At 41.0% G+C, this 18,608-nt stretch overlaps 2 protein-coding genes across 3 annotated transcripts in view; one reads left to right on the top strand and one right to left on the bottom strand.

Annotated features, from left to right (window-relative positions):
• Positions 1-7,956, top strand: part of LOC125902660 (nucleoprotein TPR-like) — a 50,493-nt gene extending 42,537 nt beyond the window's left edge. The window contains exons 48-55 of one of the 2 annotated variants that reach the window (XM_049599191.1): positions 39-110; positions 281-372; positions 2,702-2,814; positions 2,911-3,009; positions 3,122-3,233; positions 4,186-4,283; positions 6,499-6,609; positions 7,573-7,956. In XM_049599191.1, the coding sequence (XP_049455148.1) occupies positions 39-110; positions 281-372; positions 2,702-2,814; positions 2,911-3,009; positions 3,122-3,233; positions 4,186-4,283; positions 6,499-6,609; positions 7,573-7,628 (753 nt within the window). In that variant the 3' untranslated portion in view covers positions 7,629-7,956. Of the gene's footprint in view, positions 1-38; positions 111-280; positions 373-2,701; positions 2,815-2,910; positions 3,010-3,091; positions 3,234-4,185; positions 4,284-6,498; positions 6,610-7,572 lie in introns of both variants that reach the window. The other variant, XM_049599190.1, reaches the window with a different exon arrangement.
• Positions 7,957-7,964: 8 nt separating this feature from the next.
• On the bottom strand, positions 7,965-17,438 carry prg4a (proteoglycan 4a). Its single transcript, XM_049597982.1, has 14 exons — positions 17,334-17,438; positions 16,750-16,866; positions 15,914-16,027; positions 15,713-15,772; positions 14,293-14,355; positions 13,299-13,424; positions 12,954-13,169; positions 12,393-12,515; positions 11,560-11,646; positions 11,191-11,330; positions 10,114-10,273; positions 9,370-9,459; positions 8,942-9,067; positions 7,965-8,711 (listed from the first exon to the last, which is right to left on the bottom strand). The coding sequence occupies exons 1-14, from the start codon at positions 17,422-17,424 to the stop codon at positions 8,521-8,523; spliced, it is 1,704 nt and encodes a 567-aa protein (XP_049453939.1). The 5' UTR covers positions 17,425-17,438; the 3' UTR covers positions 7,965-8,520.
• Between the last annotated feature and the right edge of the window lie 1,170 nt (positions 17,439-18,608).

Raw genomic sequence — 18,608 nt, 5'->3', positions numbered from 1 at the left:
AATTGCTCTGACAGTGATGACCTGTGTTTGTTAATCAGAGACAGTCCTCTCAGCTGCGCAGACCATCGGTAGGACGAGGACCTCAACTAACCCCTGGAATAGGCAGTATGGTAAGAGATAGTGTGTGTGTTAATGTTAAAGAGTTGGATCACATTTTACTTTATATGTTTGAGTTAATGGTGTTAAACATTTCCTGTATGTATTACTAGTCTAAAGAAGGTTCGCTGTGTGTACAAAGCGTGTGAAGTAGATCTGTAGTGAGTGTGTTCGTGTGTTGCAGCAACATTTCTTTGATGACGACGACAGAATGGTTCCCAGTACTCCCACTCTAGTGGTCCCACACCGCACTGATGGCTTTGCTGAGGCTATACAGTAAGATCTACACACACACACACACACACACACACACACACACACACACACACACACACACAAAGACTACAGTGTAAAAATACACTTCTCTGAAAAATGAAGTGTTCATTTAATTCCTAGAATATCCATGAATAAATAGGTGTGCTTGATTCTGTGTGAATGTGACAAACAACAGGGGAATTTTCCAATGGTTAAGTCGTGTCAGTCACGGTCAGGGGCCCATCTGAGGAAAAATACTCACTTCTGTACTAGAGTGCGGCACGGGCCGCATATTTCTGTCCGAATCTGACCGAGCCCAAGAGAAAAGTACCCAAACCCGTCCGAACCCAACAGTCATTCTGTTTTGTTATGTCCGAAACCAAACTGAGCCTGACATTATTTAATGACTAAAGCAGAGTTGGTGTCACACAGTTGGTTACAGGCTATTTAACCCGGTTACACCTTGTAGCACCAGTTCTGTGCTCTGGTCCGTCAGGAGAACCACAAACTGATCGAACTGCTGCAGAACTACTGGCGCTGCCGCAGACAGCTGACCCAGTCACACACGCAGCTACATACACAGTTCTCTGACTGCAAGAGCACTCAGAAATGTCTCTGGAGCTTCAGAGATGAACAGCAGAAACAGCCAATTTGTGTGTGTGGCCCAATTCCAATCCAGCCCCTAAAGACTCAAGCCCTGAACCCTCACTGACTTAACTGACGTCAACTGTAAGTGATTGAGTGTGAGAGTCTGAAAAGGCTCCAGATGCTACAAATAGGAATGGGACAGCACTTACCCCCTCTCTACAAAATGCTGTTAACATTGGCGGCTCTGGGCGTGATCATTTATCGGTTATTGTCATCATATATTCCACACACAAAGAATATATATCTATATATATCTATAGATAGATCGATCGATAGATAGATCTATCTATCTATCTATCTATCGATCGATCTCTCTATATATATATAGATATATATTCTTTGTGTGTGGAATATAACCACTGGTATTCCTCTGACTTCATGTGTGTTTATGTACCATCTTAAATCCTTGTTAATGTAATGTTTCATTGTTTATCTATCTGTTTTTTCGCTCTCCTTCCATAACGTTAACGTTTGCATATCTGCCGACTGTGTTACTTCCGGTGTTCCGAGGGCAACCCCTGTATTTGACATCACAACGCTATGAACTGTGGGTAATTTCCTTACCGTAAGTCCGCATCGATGCTGACCTACGGTAAGGGGGCATAAAGGACTCTCTCACTGACTCACTGACTTGACGATTTGACAATGGGACAGCCCTCACACACTCACGCACTTCTCATGAACGCGCCTCTAAGTCAGTGAGTCTGTAAGGGATCGGATTGGAAGTGGGCCTGTGTGTTCTGTTCAGGTGTTGTCACGTAAATAACAGTCCCCAAGCAATAAACAGGACAGACAATAGGATTTTATTTATTTTTACACTACATTTTCACTGAAAGCTGACCGAATCCGACCCGAGCCCGAGTACAACTTATACATTTTTGACCAAACCCAGCCGACCCGTCGGGTACCGTCGGGCTCGGATCGGGTAGCCACACTCTATTCTGTACTACATGTCAGAAATTAGTTAGTTATCTCCTTGGGGAAACTCAGTATGCATTGGAGTTGATCTAATACCTATACCAGTATTGGAAATGTCCCCCATCCTGCCTGAAATGCTAGATCAGAAATCGATGAGTATGCAAGTCTATGCACCAATCCGATAATGTGTAAGTTATTTATACACTTTAAAACCCCAGAGGCTGTCAATGTTGTATACAACATTAAAGTACTGCATTAACTGTTATAGAATATCTCCTTAGCACTGCAGTCCAGAAACTTACTTTTAATGGCCCCTGCTTCGTCATCGATGTAGTTTTCTAACGAGCGCTCTGGTGCGACGATATCCCTTTCAGAGGCTTTATAATCCAGCATGGAAGAGCCTTTTTATGCCTGCATGCTGGCAATAGCTGTGGCCAGAGACATTTTGTTTTCAGGTTGTCCATCTGTCTGTCCCATTCTTGTGAACAGGATATCTCAATAACGCCTAGGGGGAATTTCTTAGAATTTGGCCCGAACGTCTATTTGGACATGAACAGATTTATTTTTTGATTAACAACAGCTCAATAATGAGCCCTCAATGTCAATCAGGCTAACAAGGGTGGAAAGCAAACAGTTTCTCTTTAGAAAAGAAACTTGAACTGAAAAAATAAAATATTAAACTTAATTATGGAGAGTATGTTGATAATCTTGGAAGAATGCTTCATGAAAACCTCAGTGGGAACTGTGACTCACCTGTTGCCTCCATGTCTATCTTTGATCTCAGCTCTCCTCAGGTAGCAGGTCTGTCCACCAGGTTCAGGTTTGGACCACCAGAAGACCTGCTGCCTCAGACATCAGCCTCACATTCTGACCTGGGACAGCTGGCCTCTCAAGGAGGTATCACACATGCGCACACATGCAGTGACACCTGAACTAATCTGAAACATTTCATCCGTTTTTTTTAACCCTTAATCCTGTGTACTGTGTGCATAGGTCTGGGGATGTATGAGTCTCCACTGTTCCTGGCCGCTCATGATGAAGATGGAGGAGGAAGGAGTGTCCCCACCACACCTTTACAAGTGGCTGCACCAGGTGAGACACTCTACATTATGACAGTGCAACATGTCTCAGTTTTAACTCCAAATGCTACATTGTGACTCTCTGTCTCCATCAGTGACGGTCTTCACAGAGTCTCTCCCCTCAGACAGCGGTGACAACATGGCATCCCAGTCGGTTCCTATGGTAACCGCCTCCACGGGGATGGCTTCTTCTGCAGATGATGGAGATGAAGTGTTCATGGAGCAGGAAGGAGAGGGGTGAGTCAGGCCTGAGGTGTTAGACTGACACTGGAAAACTTGCATCAGTCTGCGCTGCAGAAGGCGACGTAATCTGTAGGTTTGATGTCAGCAGAGAAGCAGAAATGTGACAAAGAGGTTTGAGGTTTGAGTGATTTGTCTTGGTTGTGAAAGCAAATGACTAAGGCCCTGTCAACACACATTCAGATATTTTGCCTCTTCATTTAAAACAATAAATTTCTGACTGCACAACCTTTGCTTTACAAAATATGCCCATTCACACTAAAACCCAAAAACTACTCCCAATGCTCACCAGTGTTAGCAGTCCTAAGCAGTCTCTCCTCACTGCAGAGGTCGTAGTGTGAACTGGCTATGTTAATTTACTCAAAATACCTACTGGAGATCTCCTCACTGTTGATTCCCATTCAATTTAAGGACAAGGAGCTCACTCCAAGATACAAGTGATGTCCTGTTTTCATTCCACTTCTCATCAGCAACAATCCCATTCTTGAAATTGTTCCACCATCTGCTGGTTGAGAAACTGTTGTTTCTGGTGGAGTTTAAACTGCAGATGCTGAGGTGGAGCAGTAACACCACAGACACCTCAGTTTGTCCTGTAAGTGGCGCAGCAGTAGAGTTGTGTAAAGTTGTCATAAGACCAAGCAGTGCCAGTAAAATGTAAACAAGGTGGTAGTCAGCCATTGTTGTTTTCTGTTGGCACATGCTCATTACACAAAGTAACAATGGAAATACACAATGCAACGTTTTCAGAAGTCTCTGTTTTAGTGACTTAAAACTCTGCGTGTAGACAAGAAGCTAAAGCGTTGAGGAAATTCTCCGTTTTCAAAAATATCCGTGGACATTTGTATATTTGTGTTGAAGGATTGTGTAGTATTTGACTGTAATCAGAATATTCCAAACATCACTTTAAGGGTGGAGTATTTGTTTTTGAGTACAGTATTTGTGTTTTCAGTCCTGGTATTGAATCCTCATTGGAGAGCCAAACAGACATGGAGTCAGCAGGACAGCAGAGTGATGATGCATCACTACCATCTACCAGCCAGGACCCTGGTAATTCCTTCTGTTTACTAGCAGTTTGATTTTCTATAGGAACCCTCAGCCAATGCTGTGAACAAAACTTAAGCGTCAATAGTCACAAGACTGTGGTGCCTTTTTCTCATTCTTACATGTTAGCTTCCACTTCAACACAACCTTTTACTTGTTTTAGTTGTCATGGACTTGAAGTCTGGAATGAAAAAGAGCTGCTACTAATGATTATTTTCATTTATATGATGGTTATTTTCTTGACTGATTAATTTCCTGAAAAAAGGGTCAGATAATAGTAAAAAAATTATGGTTACGATTGATATATTTAAATTGTCTTACCTGACCAACAGTTAAACACGCAAAAATGTTCAGTTTGGCATCATATAACATCAAGAAAAGTATAGAATTTTTTTTTTTTTTTTTTTTTTAAATAACTGAAGCCATTACATTTTTGGCTTGAAATTAACTGAAGTGATCTAAATAGTTGCTTATTTAATATTTTCAGCTTTTAACTTTTAGTTTTTACAGCAGCAGGTCACTCATCATTATCATACAACCAACAAAATGAGATTGAAACTTGCTGCATAGATTCATTACAGTCCTCTTCATTCAGTGTAATCTTCTATAAATGACTACATCTTTGTAAGAGATAATTATCTGTATAACCTTCCTCTCTTCAAACTCTTACCTAAGAAGTTTGGCTTGTTTGTTGCCAATCCTCACCAGTCACTTATATTCTACATTATTGCCTCAAGCTAGGGCCGTAACGGTACATGTATTTGTGTCGAACCGTTCGGTACGCGACTTCCGGTTCGGCACAACCCTGTACTGAATTATTGGGCGCAGGATATTGTTTTATTTTGTTTTATTTTAATTCCGTTTTTGTGAGCCGAACCATTTAAAATATCTAGTTCCCCGACGGACATAGTTTAGTGACGCACTGAGTCCCGTAAATCTCCGCTTTCACTTTGTGCATGGTGTGGGTTAAAATGAAAAAGAAAGTGACAAACACATAAGCCGTGAGCCTGCTCCGCCTTAAGCCACCGCGAGCCGTTCAGCACCGCGGACAGTCGGACTAATGGGATGTCGAACCAATGACATGGACCCCATGGCAAGTGAGCCTGACAAACCTGAAGACCCACCCGCAAACCTTAAGTCCTCCGTTTGGGAACACTTTGGTTTCAGGGTAAAATACGAAGATGGAAATAAACAAGTTGACAAGACACAAGCAGTGTGCCGACACTGCAGAACAGCGGTCGGGTATGTACTTGGAAACACGTCTAACATGCTAACGCATCTAAAGCGACACCACCCGAGTTTGAACGTTAACCGGCACGACTAGAAAAGCAATCTGGTGCAAATTACGATATCGTCGTCGTTTAAAAAGAAAGAGCGTTTCCCTGACTATCGCGCTAAAGAAATAACCAACGCCATTGGAGTTGGAGTTTAAGCTGCACTTTAGATATAAACATGTTTTGTTTACTGCACTTTAACAAAGTGGGAAAGCTAAGTAAGTTCCTAGTAAAACTGAATCTGAGCAGGCTTTAAAGCTGACCAGCTGCACTATACTTTTTATTTTAATTGAGTAAAACTGTTTAAGCAGAAATTTTCATTCAAACAATGTGAAAAAGCAGGATTTTATGTTTCACTTTAATATTTCTATTTTCATTCAAACAATGTGAAAAAGCAGGATTTTATATATATTTGTTTCATTCAAAAATTGGGTAAAAAGAGTTAACTGCTGTGGTGGTATGTTTTAATAAGGTTACCAATAAGTAAAAGATATTTAATAGTTGTCTATTTTTTTCATTACTGTACCGAAAATAACCGAACCGTGACTTGTGTACCGAGGTACGTACCGAACTGTGATTTTTGTGCACCGTTACACCCCTACCTCAAGCCCTTCAGCTGTGAAAAGGTTTTTCTGAAAAAATGTTCTATATTGATCTAGGTTCTCTTTATGCACATGAAATGTAACTGAAGGCAGCCACCTGCATTGGTTGTTGCTATGGCACTGTTTTCAGGATTTAGGATAACAACAACATAAAATTCTACATATGAATTGTTTATTCCATCCATAGGTCAAAACACTGAAACCACAACTGGACTGTTCTTTGTATTTGTGTTCACAGATGTCAGTGTGTTGATGTGTATAGCATGTCCTGATGAGACAAGCTTGTGTTTTGTCACTGCAAGTCTAAAATGCACTCTCACTACTCATCTCTGGTTTTCTGCATAGACACCAGCAGTGCTGCTCAACGGCGCACAGTGACCGGTCTGATGAGCAGCCTATCAGGCAGAGGAAACAGAGGAGGGAGGGGCGAGGCCAGGACGTTACTCAGCCGCAGAGGTAAGAAACTAAAACAGTGCTGGATCACTGAACTTTCAGTGTGTTAGGGAAAATTATGCAGGGATAGTCGAGGGAAACTTGGCATCATCTGGCAGATTTTCACTGATTCTCAGGCTGTTGCCTTAACTACGGATGCGACCTCCTCATTTTTGTATGCCTGCAACTACCATGGATAGAAAAAGTATAGAAGCAGATCAGGAGAGAGAACCTGCCCCTCTCACTGCCATTGCATTGCCCATTCATCTCCTAAAATTACTTCGGAAACATATTCTTTGCGCTGTTTGGTTGTAATACAAGATTTTGTGAACAGGAAGTGGGCGCCATACTGTTTCCTGTTTTGTAAAAACAGAGGCTGAAAAAACTGAACTCAACCTGTAAAACTAGGCAGTGCTGATCAAATATGGACCAAGATTCGGATACTGCGTTGCCTATTTCTCACCTCAAATGTTTGCAGAAACATATTTTACCTTACTGTTTAGTTGTGAGGTTGTGATTGCTAGCCAGCTCCTCAATTCACATTAGGTCACCCACCAGATGGAGCATTTATTGGTCCTGTGCAGCACAGTGCATCCTGGTGTAGTTGTAGGTTTTCTACCTCTTGAGAAAAAGCAAATGCCACAGCCCTTTTCCTCTGTTTCTCTGGTCATGTAGTACCAATTTCAAAAGTATTTGCATCTCTACTGCATAAACAGCCTAGTTTTATGAACAGACCATCTTTCCAGCTGTGAAATATCTCTTAAAAATCCACTTGATAATCACTGTTGTTGTACAAACAGAATAAACTCCAGTCACTCAAAGGGTTATGATGAAGCTGTTTATTGAAATGCAGTAAGCAGAGAGCAGCATACACATGGTTACAGATCCTGTGGGGATAATATCATGAACAACAATACTGTAGGATCAAATGAAACACTTTGATCATTAATTCTAAACTGCTTTCTCCCCACATTTGTCTGTTTTTAGGTACTTTCTCTCGAGGAGGAAGGGGCGGAGCCATGGGTAGAGGGGGCATCGCCTAATGACTACGTCACTAGTAGCAACTCAGCTGTCTCATCCAATGAGAAAATGAGAAGATGATGCTTTTTTCCTTTGTTTTTTTTGTTGTATTTTGAGACATTCAGTATTCACAATAAAGTTCAATCAAAATCAATAATCACACTATGACACAGAGATATGACAGCTTTGTATGTGTGTGACTCTTACTCTGAGATATGTAAGGTCAGATTGTTTGTGAAATCCAGTGAGTTTTAGTTGTTGTAATTTTAGTTTCACGTATTCATGAGAGCATTGCCATTTTGTTAGTATCCTCAGTTTGCTCTGTCCTTGGCCTGTCAATACACTTGTTTTAATAATAAAGTTGAATAAGGAGTAGCAGCGATATGTGGGGTTTTTTTTGTTTGTTTTTTTCTTAACAGTTGGCTAGTCCATGGGGTCAGTTTTATATTGAATTATTTTTCTTAATTATTTTGTTTTGGGTTTTTTTTTGGCTATTTATTGACTACAACAATAACTTTTTAACATAAAGATAATCATTAATTACAGCCCTAAACACAATAATGGATGACACTTTTTATACTTGAACAAAGTAACAGGTTATTCTGAAAATTCCTCCAAGTGAATTAGTTCCACCTACTACACAACCATAGGAAATGCAACTTTTCAAAAAGCATGTACTCCGGTAGAACTGAGCTCTTATGTGTCTTTAGTAGTTGAAAGTTGCATGGTTTGATAGCAAGAGAGGGGCCCTAAAACTTTGGCAACATTGCATGAAAAATGTACTTTTATAAATTGAAAATCATGATATGAATGTATCAGAAGAAATAGTATGTTGTCACGTTTTATTCACTAGAACTTGCTGTGCTGTTGCAGAAATGACCAGAACATGGCCTCTGTCACCTTATCAGAATGTCCCTAGGGACAGCGCAGCCAGACTCTGATGGAGTTGGCTGGAAGGGGAGGGTTAGCATTTTGAGCAGCCGTGTTGGCAGTGTTGGTAGCCATGACAGCAGGGCTGAGGATGGGCATGGGTGCGAGGACTGCCAAGGGGTCAGGTTTGGCCAGTGCTGGCAGGTCACCTAAAATCTGGATGCTGAAGAAGAGTGCTGTGGAGAAGAGAGACAGAAGAGTTAATGATTTCAGCTCAGATAAACTTTACCAGAGTAATCACACCTCATACACAAATCAGCATCTGGTGGAGTGGAATGCCTCTGAGACTTATTGAAACACTGACCTGCATTAAAACACAAGAAATACAGTCTATATGTGGTTCACAGTCGTCATGGTAAACTACTACTTTTTTCTGTCTAATGAGAATAACCAGGATGGTTCTTACGTCCGGAGAAGATGTAGTGCTCATATGGGTCACTCCTCAGAGGGCTGGGCATGGACAGAGCTGAGGTGACAGGTGTGGGGAATCCCTTCAGAGACAGTTTGATGTTGATCTCTCCACTTAGTAGAACTTATGGGTTTGAGAAATAAAAACAAGCATTTTAAGTACATTTAATGAAGTGCATGCCTACTTAGTTAATTGATAAATTAACCCCCAAAAAAGGTCTCATGTTGTGAAAAGTCAGATTTCCATTTCTTTTTAAAAAATAAAGCAGGTATAAGTGTTATATAAATACCAAGATATCAAAATACTCAGTACACAGAGAAATGCACACAGTTCGTATTCAGAAACTGTGCCTTTAAACTAGCCGTCTACAACAAAATCTGCTGTATTTTCATTTGACCAGTTCCCTGCTTCGGTGGGCTACTGACCAGCCTGCCGTCTGTTCAAGGAGCTCCTTGGTTTAATGCTGCAGGAGGGAGTGCTGCCTGGTGGGAAGGTGAACGTCTGCATGATGTCTCCTGTGGGACAAACACAGAGAGCTACTGTCAGTCATGTCCATAAACTCAAACAGCATTAAAAAGACACACTGTATGTCCATCTACGTGCAAGTTTTTTCTGTTCATTTATATATCTTGAAAGAGATGACAGAGCTTCTTGCTTTACATCCATACAGCTACACAGGTACTGAGAGCTGCCCAATACAACAAACAACCACGTTGTTTTGAGCAAGAAAGTTCTGTTTGGACCTTGGTATCACTGTCTGTGTGTGACAAAGTAATCTCAACCTAAAAGATCACTCACTAGCTTTTTCAGACCTCCCAACTGCATCTCACTGTCTTCATCAGAGAATATAAGGTGTCAAAAAAATAACAGCGCCTACCCCACCAAACTGCACTCAGCGTCATTTACTAATGACGACTGTGAGCTGGAGTTAAATGCCACAAAATGCAAGTTTAGTGGACCTTGAGTTGAGATTATATTTCTCACACAACCACAGTGCTCTGGTGGCCAGTTGATAGTTATAAATTTAGTGCCTTGATTGTTAGCTGTTGTGTGGAACTAGCTGCTCTTGGGATTCAGCATCTTGTACTTTAGGTGAATTCCTCCCAGCCCTAGACCGTGCCTCTGTCCCTCTGTTTATCAGTTTAGTTGTGTCTTTCTGTATTCCTCACCAGGCTTAAAGAAGTATACAGTCTCTGGTCTACTTGTGGTTGCTGGTACTGCCAGTGCAGCTCTGATGCTTCCTGTCAGACCTGGGAACTCAGCGGCCAGAGGTTTGGGGTAGCCCGGCTCCATCACCATGTTCCCATCTAGACGCCAGTACTGGTCTCCCTAGATCAGTGGATGAAGAGGACAGATGGTGAAAAAGAGGGTAACTGCACACTAACTTCCATCATCACAGAGGGAGCTTATTTGAGAAAGTATATGAAAGTTTGTGAGATGCACAATCCCAATGTCCAGAAAAGTGCAACACATGAAGAAGTCAGTAACTTCATAGTCACACAGATTGGAAAGATTTAATATGGCCCATTTTTTTCAATTCCTATTGTAGACTTGAGCATATAATCAAAGTAGAAAAAAAAACAAGCTGTTATTATTTTTGTGTGTGTGTGTGTTGGAGTCATATATAAATAACATCAACAAATTATTTTTTCAATTTCCAATTTGGGATTCCCAGCTGAATATGAACAGAACAAATGATACACAGATTATATATGAAACCTAAACCTAATGAAACTGCTCCCACTGAAAACTGATAAGGCTGACAGCCTGATAATGGCCTTCTGAACCTACTAGTAGGTGTAGCAGGCCCCTTCTAACCCATATCTATAAGGCTGATAGCCACTGATAATAGGGTGCCCACCCAAAATACTATCTGTCCAGAATGATGTCCAACAGATTTACCTGATAGCTGTGCTATAATAACTGCAAATTTAAAGCAACATATTTGCTTACAAAATGATCTGATCATGTCGCATTTCCATTTTTTGGAAAGAAACTATGGGATTTTTTTTTTTTTTTTTTTTTCAGATTTGAACTCTCCAACAACTGGACTATTCTAGATTGGACTCTTCTATTTGGTGTCACTGTGATGGGAACAGGAGCAATACTTAAACTCTAGTATCAGAAATTTTTGTTGTATTATTCTAGTCTTCTTAACAGTGGCACTGGTGGTGTCAGTAGTTATAGTAAGAGTCATAGCAGTAGTGACACAGTGGTTGTATATTGGGATATAGTGATATTTGTACCTTGATGATGTAGGTGTGTCCGTGGCAGTTGCAGCGTGTGAAGACAGTATCGATGGGAGACGGGACACCCAGAGTGTCTGTGATGCTCTGTGGACGACCAACTAAGTGACTGACAGGGTCCACTGCCCAGAACAGCTCACCTGAAACACACATACAGTATAAGTGATACAGCTCACACAGGACACTCTGAGACTTCACAGAATCACATTATCTGTTTATTACACATCACACTCAAATCATAAAGAATATATAAACACAATATTGACTTTATATGCTTAAATATGTGTTTCTTCCCAATATTGTGTTTGCAGGATATCCTTTTATACTGGAGTCATTACACACACTAGAAACAGCATCTGGATGACTGACCTTTAAATATCAGTATGGTCCCATTGCTGAGAGCTGTCAGTCCATTAATGGGAGAATCACTGCATAGGTTGACATCAGCAAGGAGTCCTACACACACACACACACACACACACACACACACACAATTTATCAGACACACTAAAAACCCATTATTACGTCTGCAATTTATTGGCCCAGTTAGTCAATTTTGATTTTTTCATGTATTTGAATTTTCAGTATTTTTAGTATTATTAGTCAAACAAAAAAAGTCATTCTGATACAGCAACATGTTCTTACTCCCAACTCATTACATGTCATCAGTTGTGTGGTGGACTTTTGACGTCTACATATTACGTGCTAAGTATTCTGGGTGCGTCTGTTGTTGAAGTCCTGGGATGCTGTGTCAATTTACGCCTGTTAAAATGCATTGTGTCTTTCAAAATTCACCTCCCTTTTCACAGGAAATGTACAGTTTTTGCTTGTTAGAGGCATACAGTCAGCACAGGAAAAACACCTTGTATTTACTTGTTCCTTGTGCAACAAATGCATGTGGTTAGGTTCAGAAAAAAACATCATGGTTTGGCTCAACATCCATACGCTGACATCATCTGGCAGCGTTATACACTGGTGCTGTCAGTGTCTGATGCAGAAAACACCGACCAAGCGGTGGTATTTGATGACTTTAGACACCGAATGTGTCAAGAGAAGATCATTCTGATCTGTTCAAAAATATATGTAATAAAAAACTTTGTAATATTTCTAATATCATGTATGTAAAGATAAAAGTGACTGAATTTGGTCAAAATGCAACACACACACACACACACACACACACACACACACACTTGTCCTACCTGTCCCTGGTCTCTCAGATCCTCCTTCCACCACAGGGAGACCCAAGGCTTGGGCTACATCCTGCAGAGTGCTGGGTCTGGGCCTGGAGCCAGCTGGGCCACTGAGAGCTGCTGCTGGAACTACTGCAAACAAAAATAGTTATTAAAGTGTGTGGTCAAATGCAATAAATACTATTATTAATTTAATTTTACTTATTTGGGTTACAATGAGTGCTTTATAACAAATCGAGAGGCGGATACACCCTGGACACATCGCCAGACTATCACAGGGCTGACACACACAAAAAACAACCATTCACACCTACGAGCATTCAGAGTCACCAGTAAACCTAATGTCCTTATGGTCTCACATGTCTTTGGACTGTGGGAGGAAGCCAAACAACCCCCACACCAACTGGGAATATGCATACTCCACACAGAAGGGCCCCAGTTTGAACCTGGAACCCTTTTGTTGTGAGGCAACAGTGCTAACCACTGCACCACACCACTGTGCCGACCAAAAATGTAATTTAAGTTAAATCAGATTTAACAAATGATGAATTAAATCTCTGTCAAACTAACCTTGACTTGGCCCAGATGAAGCCACTCCTTCATGCGACAGCAGCAGGTGGACATTGCCATTAACAGCTCCATCACCAGCACTGACAAGAGCACTGCCGTCCAGGGATGGAGCACTGTAGCGGGGCAGAGAGGAGCCAGGTGCTGGTGAAGCTGGAACTTCACTATGAGCGGAGGGGATGGACACTGGCAGTCGACCAACAGGGATGTTACCCACACCTACAGGAGAAAAAAGAACCAGGGAGGTTTTCATGTTTTATGTAATAAGTCAAAACAAAATTATCTTTTAGGAACAAATGACATTTTAAAAGAAAGAAAGAAAGAAAGAAAGAAAGAAATATTTCAAACCATGTTGCAGTAGATTGGTTGGTACAACAGCAGGAAGGGCGGGACCAGAGGGGCTGGCAGTCAGTGGTTTGAGGCCCATTGCACCAGGACAGTGACCCCCAGGGTACTGTGAGCAGAGAGCCTTCACTACATAAAAAACAATATGAATTTAAATGACCATAATAAACTGCATTATTTATTTAATACAAGTAATACAGAAACTGACAGACACATCCACAGCTATGTTTTGTAGGTTTGCTACAATCCATCAACAATGAACACTAGTATTGTGTTCTCAGTGGTTAAAGATTCAGTGTGTAGGATTTAATGGCATCTTGAGGTAGGGCTGCAGAACTGAAACTTCTCCCATGAGCCAAGCATGAAGAACAACTACAGTGGCCCTATCTAGAGCCAGTGTTTGGTTTGTCCATTTGGGGCTACTGTAGAAACAACACAGCGAACTCTGTAGTAAAGGACAATCTCAGTATGTAGATATAAACGGCCTATTCTAAGGTGACGAAAACACAATGTTTTTTATTTTCAGGTGATTTTACACTAATGTAAACATAGTTATGAACATTATATATAATTTTGCCAATAGAGGCCCCTAAATCAGTGCCTCATCAACATGGTCAGATTAACCTGTTAGAGAGCCCAGAGGCAAAAATGTGCTATTATGTTACTGGTTAATGATGTTTGATGAGAGGATCAATACCACTCACACATCTGTACAACAGCCAAGCCTTGCTTTATCCAACCGTAGCAAAATTCACTGGCACATAACCCCTTGTAAAACCACAATGTGCTGTTTTTACACCCTTCCTCATTCCAAAATTGTCAAATACCGCCACTTGGTAACTGATTTCAGTGTCAGACACAGACAAAAAAGGCATCCTTTAGAACAAAATAGATATAATATCATAATTATATGTGCTGTTTGGCATATATACAGTAGATGTTAAGGTTTGTTCTCACTCTGAATAAAACACAAATTCAACATGAAAACAACATCTACCTGTGTACCATTCCTCACTCTCACTGTTGGATTTTTTCCAGCTCCTCCCTAGCTTCCGTTTTCCTGAGGAGGAGAAAATAATGGGGAAAAACTGTGAGGACACACCTGTTATCCAACAGCAGTTGGTTCATCAGGAACATAAAATGGCAGCTACTCAGTACTGCAACACGTTTCAAGCTTGGCTGAGGAGTGTGAATTTTAGAGTTATATAACTCATATCGCAGCGGTGCCTGGACAGCGTGACGTGTGTGGTTGTGCTGCTGCCGTGGTCCCGCCAGATGCCTCCTGTTGCTGCTGCCATCATTAGTCATTAGTCATACTTCTTCTGTTATTATACACATATGATTATTGTCACACATGTATACTGCCAGGTATTAATACATACTTTCAACATATTGTACCGCAGTAACCAGAACTATAACTATAATATTATTACTTTCAATAATGTTGTTGTAAGCTACTGTCATTACCTGCATCTCTCTCTCTCTCTCTCTCTCTCTCTCTCTCTCTCTCTTTCTCTGTCTCATTGTGTCATATGGTTTACTGTTAATTTGTTATGCTGATCTGTTCTGTATGACATCTATTGCACGTCTGTCCGTCCTGGAAGAGGGATCCCTCCTCAGTTGCTCTTCCTGAGGTTTCTACCGTTTTTTTTCCCCGTTAAAGGGGTTTTTTGGGGAGTTTTTCCTTATCCGCTGTGAGGGTCTTAAGGACAGAGGGATGTCGTAAGCTGTAAAGCCCTGTGAGGCAAATTGTGATTTGTGATATTGGGCTTTATAAATAAAATTGATTGATTGATTGATAACTTAACTTTTAACTTAACTTTATATACTTTATTAATTCCCCTGAGGGGAAATTTTTTCACTCTTGCTGTCAATTGCACACAAGTCCGAAAGACACACACATGCACAAACAGGACCTAGACATGCACAAGGTGGAGTGATGTCAGGGTGGGGCTGCCCCGAGCGGTTGGGGGTTTGGTGCTTTGGTCAAGGGCACCTAGGCAGTGCCCAGGAGATGAACTGGCACCTCTCCAGCCACCAGTCCACGCTCCATATTTGGTCCAGACGGGGACTCGAAAAGGCGACCCTCCGGTTCCCAACCCAAGTCCCTATGGACTGAGCTACTGCTGCCCCATATATTGTCTACCCAAGCCTTTTGTGTTGGCTCATTAAAGCTCATTAAATACATTTTCAAAAAATATTCTTTCAACTCAAATTAATTTTCCATTTTCCATCTTCTGTCTCACAGCTTCTGTATTTTGACAGTATTTATGAGCTATAAATGGCAGGTTTAAGTACCAATATAAGGATTTGATTGGTTAGCTGGTAAATGATAGCAAATCCAGCATTAAAGCTACATTGGCAGAGAAAGCGAAGCTCTTTTACTCATTAGTTAGTTGTTACTGCTGGGTGCTAACCTGAAGCTGCAGCCCTCAGAGGCTGGGAAGTCCTGGTGTGTGAAACTGACACACTGGCATCTGTGGACAGAGAGACAAACTTTTTTAAGCGTCATTATGTCTCTAAACTTTATTATAATTGTGTATGCGTTGCTAGGTCACAGTGGGGCACTGTGTGTATGTGTTGTTGTAGCTGTGGTTGTTGTGGTTGTTGGCCATTACCGCAGTGTAGCTGGTAGTCAGGACAACAGGTGTTGTACTTGATGCACTGTGGATCACACTCACACAGCAGACCGCGCCTAAATGCTTCACCACAGCGACCCTGACAGGACTGAGCTGAGAATAGACAGATCAACACAGCAGAGTGCATGTTTCAACATAGTCCAACATAGTCCAAAACTGAAATTTAGCAAACAGTTGCCCATTTACACATCCAGGAGACAAACAGCAACGTAATCCAATTCACTCTCTCTCTCCTCTAAATCCTAAGAAACTATCTGGAGCTTACAGCTATTAGGTGAACCACAGTCTAGTTACTAACTTTGTCTGTCTGCCATTTAATGCTGAGCAGGGATACTGTACACTGAGTTTATTAGAGCTTGTTTGCTACAAAAAAATAGCTGCCTGATTCTGCTAGAAACTGAGAGCAGTGAAACATACATTAAATGTGCTGTAATACCAAAACAATGAGCCAAGGATTTCGAGGTTATTAGAAACCAGAGACTTCACAGCTCAATAGAAATCAATACACCAAGCTAAAGATGCTAAGAGTTTCATAGAAACCCACACAACAAGCTAAAGAGGCTCAGTAGTTCTATAAAAAACAATAAATGAGCTAAGCAACAATTTATTGGATGTTATAAAATAAATATTTGTGCAGCTTTAAGATGAAAGCATATAGCATATGCTGCAGTATTTAATCACCATAAATCAAGACTCTCATTGCCTGCATTTCTTTTCCTTGACCTGTTATACTTATCTGTCCTTTCCTTCTATCCTTCAAATTAGCACAGATGAATTGATAAAAATGTACTGTCTCGATTTATTGAGTGTCTTACCAGCGGTGCAAGTAGCGTGGAAGTCTGGGCAGCACTCATTGTGTTGCAGGCAGCCAAAGTCACAGGTACACTGCTGGCCTCTGATGAAAGCCTCGCCACAACGGCCCACACAGCTTCCTGGAGAGAGACGACGTGTGTGTGTGTGTGTGTGTGTGTGTGTGTGTGTGTGTGTGTGTGATTTCAGTCACACTTTAATTTTAATTTGTTAAGCACTGTAAGTGTCCTATATGACATCATTACTTTGGTATCATCAAATGGACTGTAAGACATCCCAAAGCACAATAGACCAAGTCTTAAACATTTTTATTGGGCATTTTGAGACATAGCAGGTGTGTTACTAAAAGACGTTTTTTTTTAACATTATAAGGTATTACATGTGCATTATGAGAAATTTCAAGATATTAAAAGGTACATTTTGCTGTATCAAAATGCGATTGCAAGTTGCTATAGGTGCAGTGTACACATGACAAGGTATTTTGCACACTAGATGATATGATAGCTTCATTAGTAGACATTTTATACTCAAGCAGGTGCACTACCAGATCATAATCATAAGAAGGTTAGATAAATATGTCAGAGCTTACCTGGTCCAGCAGCAGCAACAGCAGTGTAAGGCACAGCAAGGCCAAGACAAAGAAGCCACAGTGCCATTTTCATCACCATCCTCATCATCATCTCTGCCCAAGACTCTGTCTTAACTGAATCTGAACCAAACAACAACAGCGATATAGAAATGGAACGTAAGAGAGACACTGGCACAGTAATAGAAAGAAATTTAGAGAGTCAGTGTGTCACCTCTCCCTGTCTTCTTTCAGCCTCTCAGTTTGTTGGTCTTATATATGAGACAAAGGCACTGAGACAGGACACTTTTAATTAGCATCACACACAACCACACACTCATACTACACCCACAGACTAATTAAAAACTGCCAAGAAGTATTTAAACTTCCTACACTGGCAATAAATGAACTCCTACACACAGAAACCCGCTTCCAGACCAGAGATGGAAAGTAACTAATTATAAATTACCTCAGGTACTTTTTACTGTTTGTTTTTGGTTGCACAAGAAAAAGACTGTCTTTTACTTCTTTCTTAATAGTTGCATTTTTTAAAATTCTACATTTTTTTAAGTAAATAATTTCTTTGCCAACTATTTTTTAAGTTAATCAACTGTAATCAGTGTTTTTCTCCTTCCCCACATGTGATATTACTCCGACCTGTTGCCCTTTGGTCACATTTTCTCTGCGAGCCAACTTGAGGAATGAGGTGCTTGTGCCAGCCAAAGCTGATGTCATGTGGTTAAGACAATTATTTAGTGATTTTATATTGTTCAGCTCAGTCCATAGGTCATAAAAAGTGTCTACAAGTGGGTGACTTTCACAAGGAGAGGATGAGGGGAAAGAGCCAAAGAAAGGTAATGAATGACAAGGGTCAGTCTGCTGGGGCATTTATATCTATGGAGATGCTTTCCCTACTTCTTACCCCACTTCTTCCGGTGCCAAATCCATTTTCAAATTTGGCTTGGCCCTCAAATTGATCTCATCTACACACCTGTTAAGTTTTGTGACTCCTTCTTGTACAGTTGGGGAAACTGACAGACAGATCAAAAGTCACATAAAAACATGGTGAAATACTCAAAACCACCTTCATGGTAGTTCCCGCTACAGTAGGTGCCACCAGTAACCACATTTTGCCACGATGACACACACACGCACACACACCCTGACTCACCACCTGTTTTCTCATGACTGAGGCATGGAACTTCAGCCATGTAAAAACAAGTGGTCATTTTTTTGATGTCTTAGCCCTTTCCATGACAACTGTGCAAAATCCACCCACTGACGAATGACTGCAAATCT

The sequence above is a fragment of the Epinephelus fuscoguttatus genome, linkage group LG15 (genome assembly GCF_011397635.1).
Source record: "Epinephelus fuscoguttatus linkage group LG15, E.fuscoguttatus.final_Chr_v1".
NCBI lineage: Eukaryota > Metazoa > Chordata > Actinopteri > Perciformes > Serranidae > Epinephelus > Epinephelus fuscoguttatus.
Note: the sequence above shows the minus strand (reverse complement) of the source record. Positions and strands in the feature narration are given on the sequence as shown.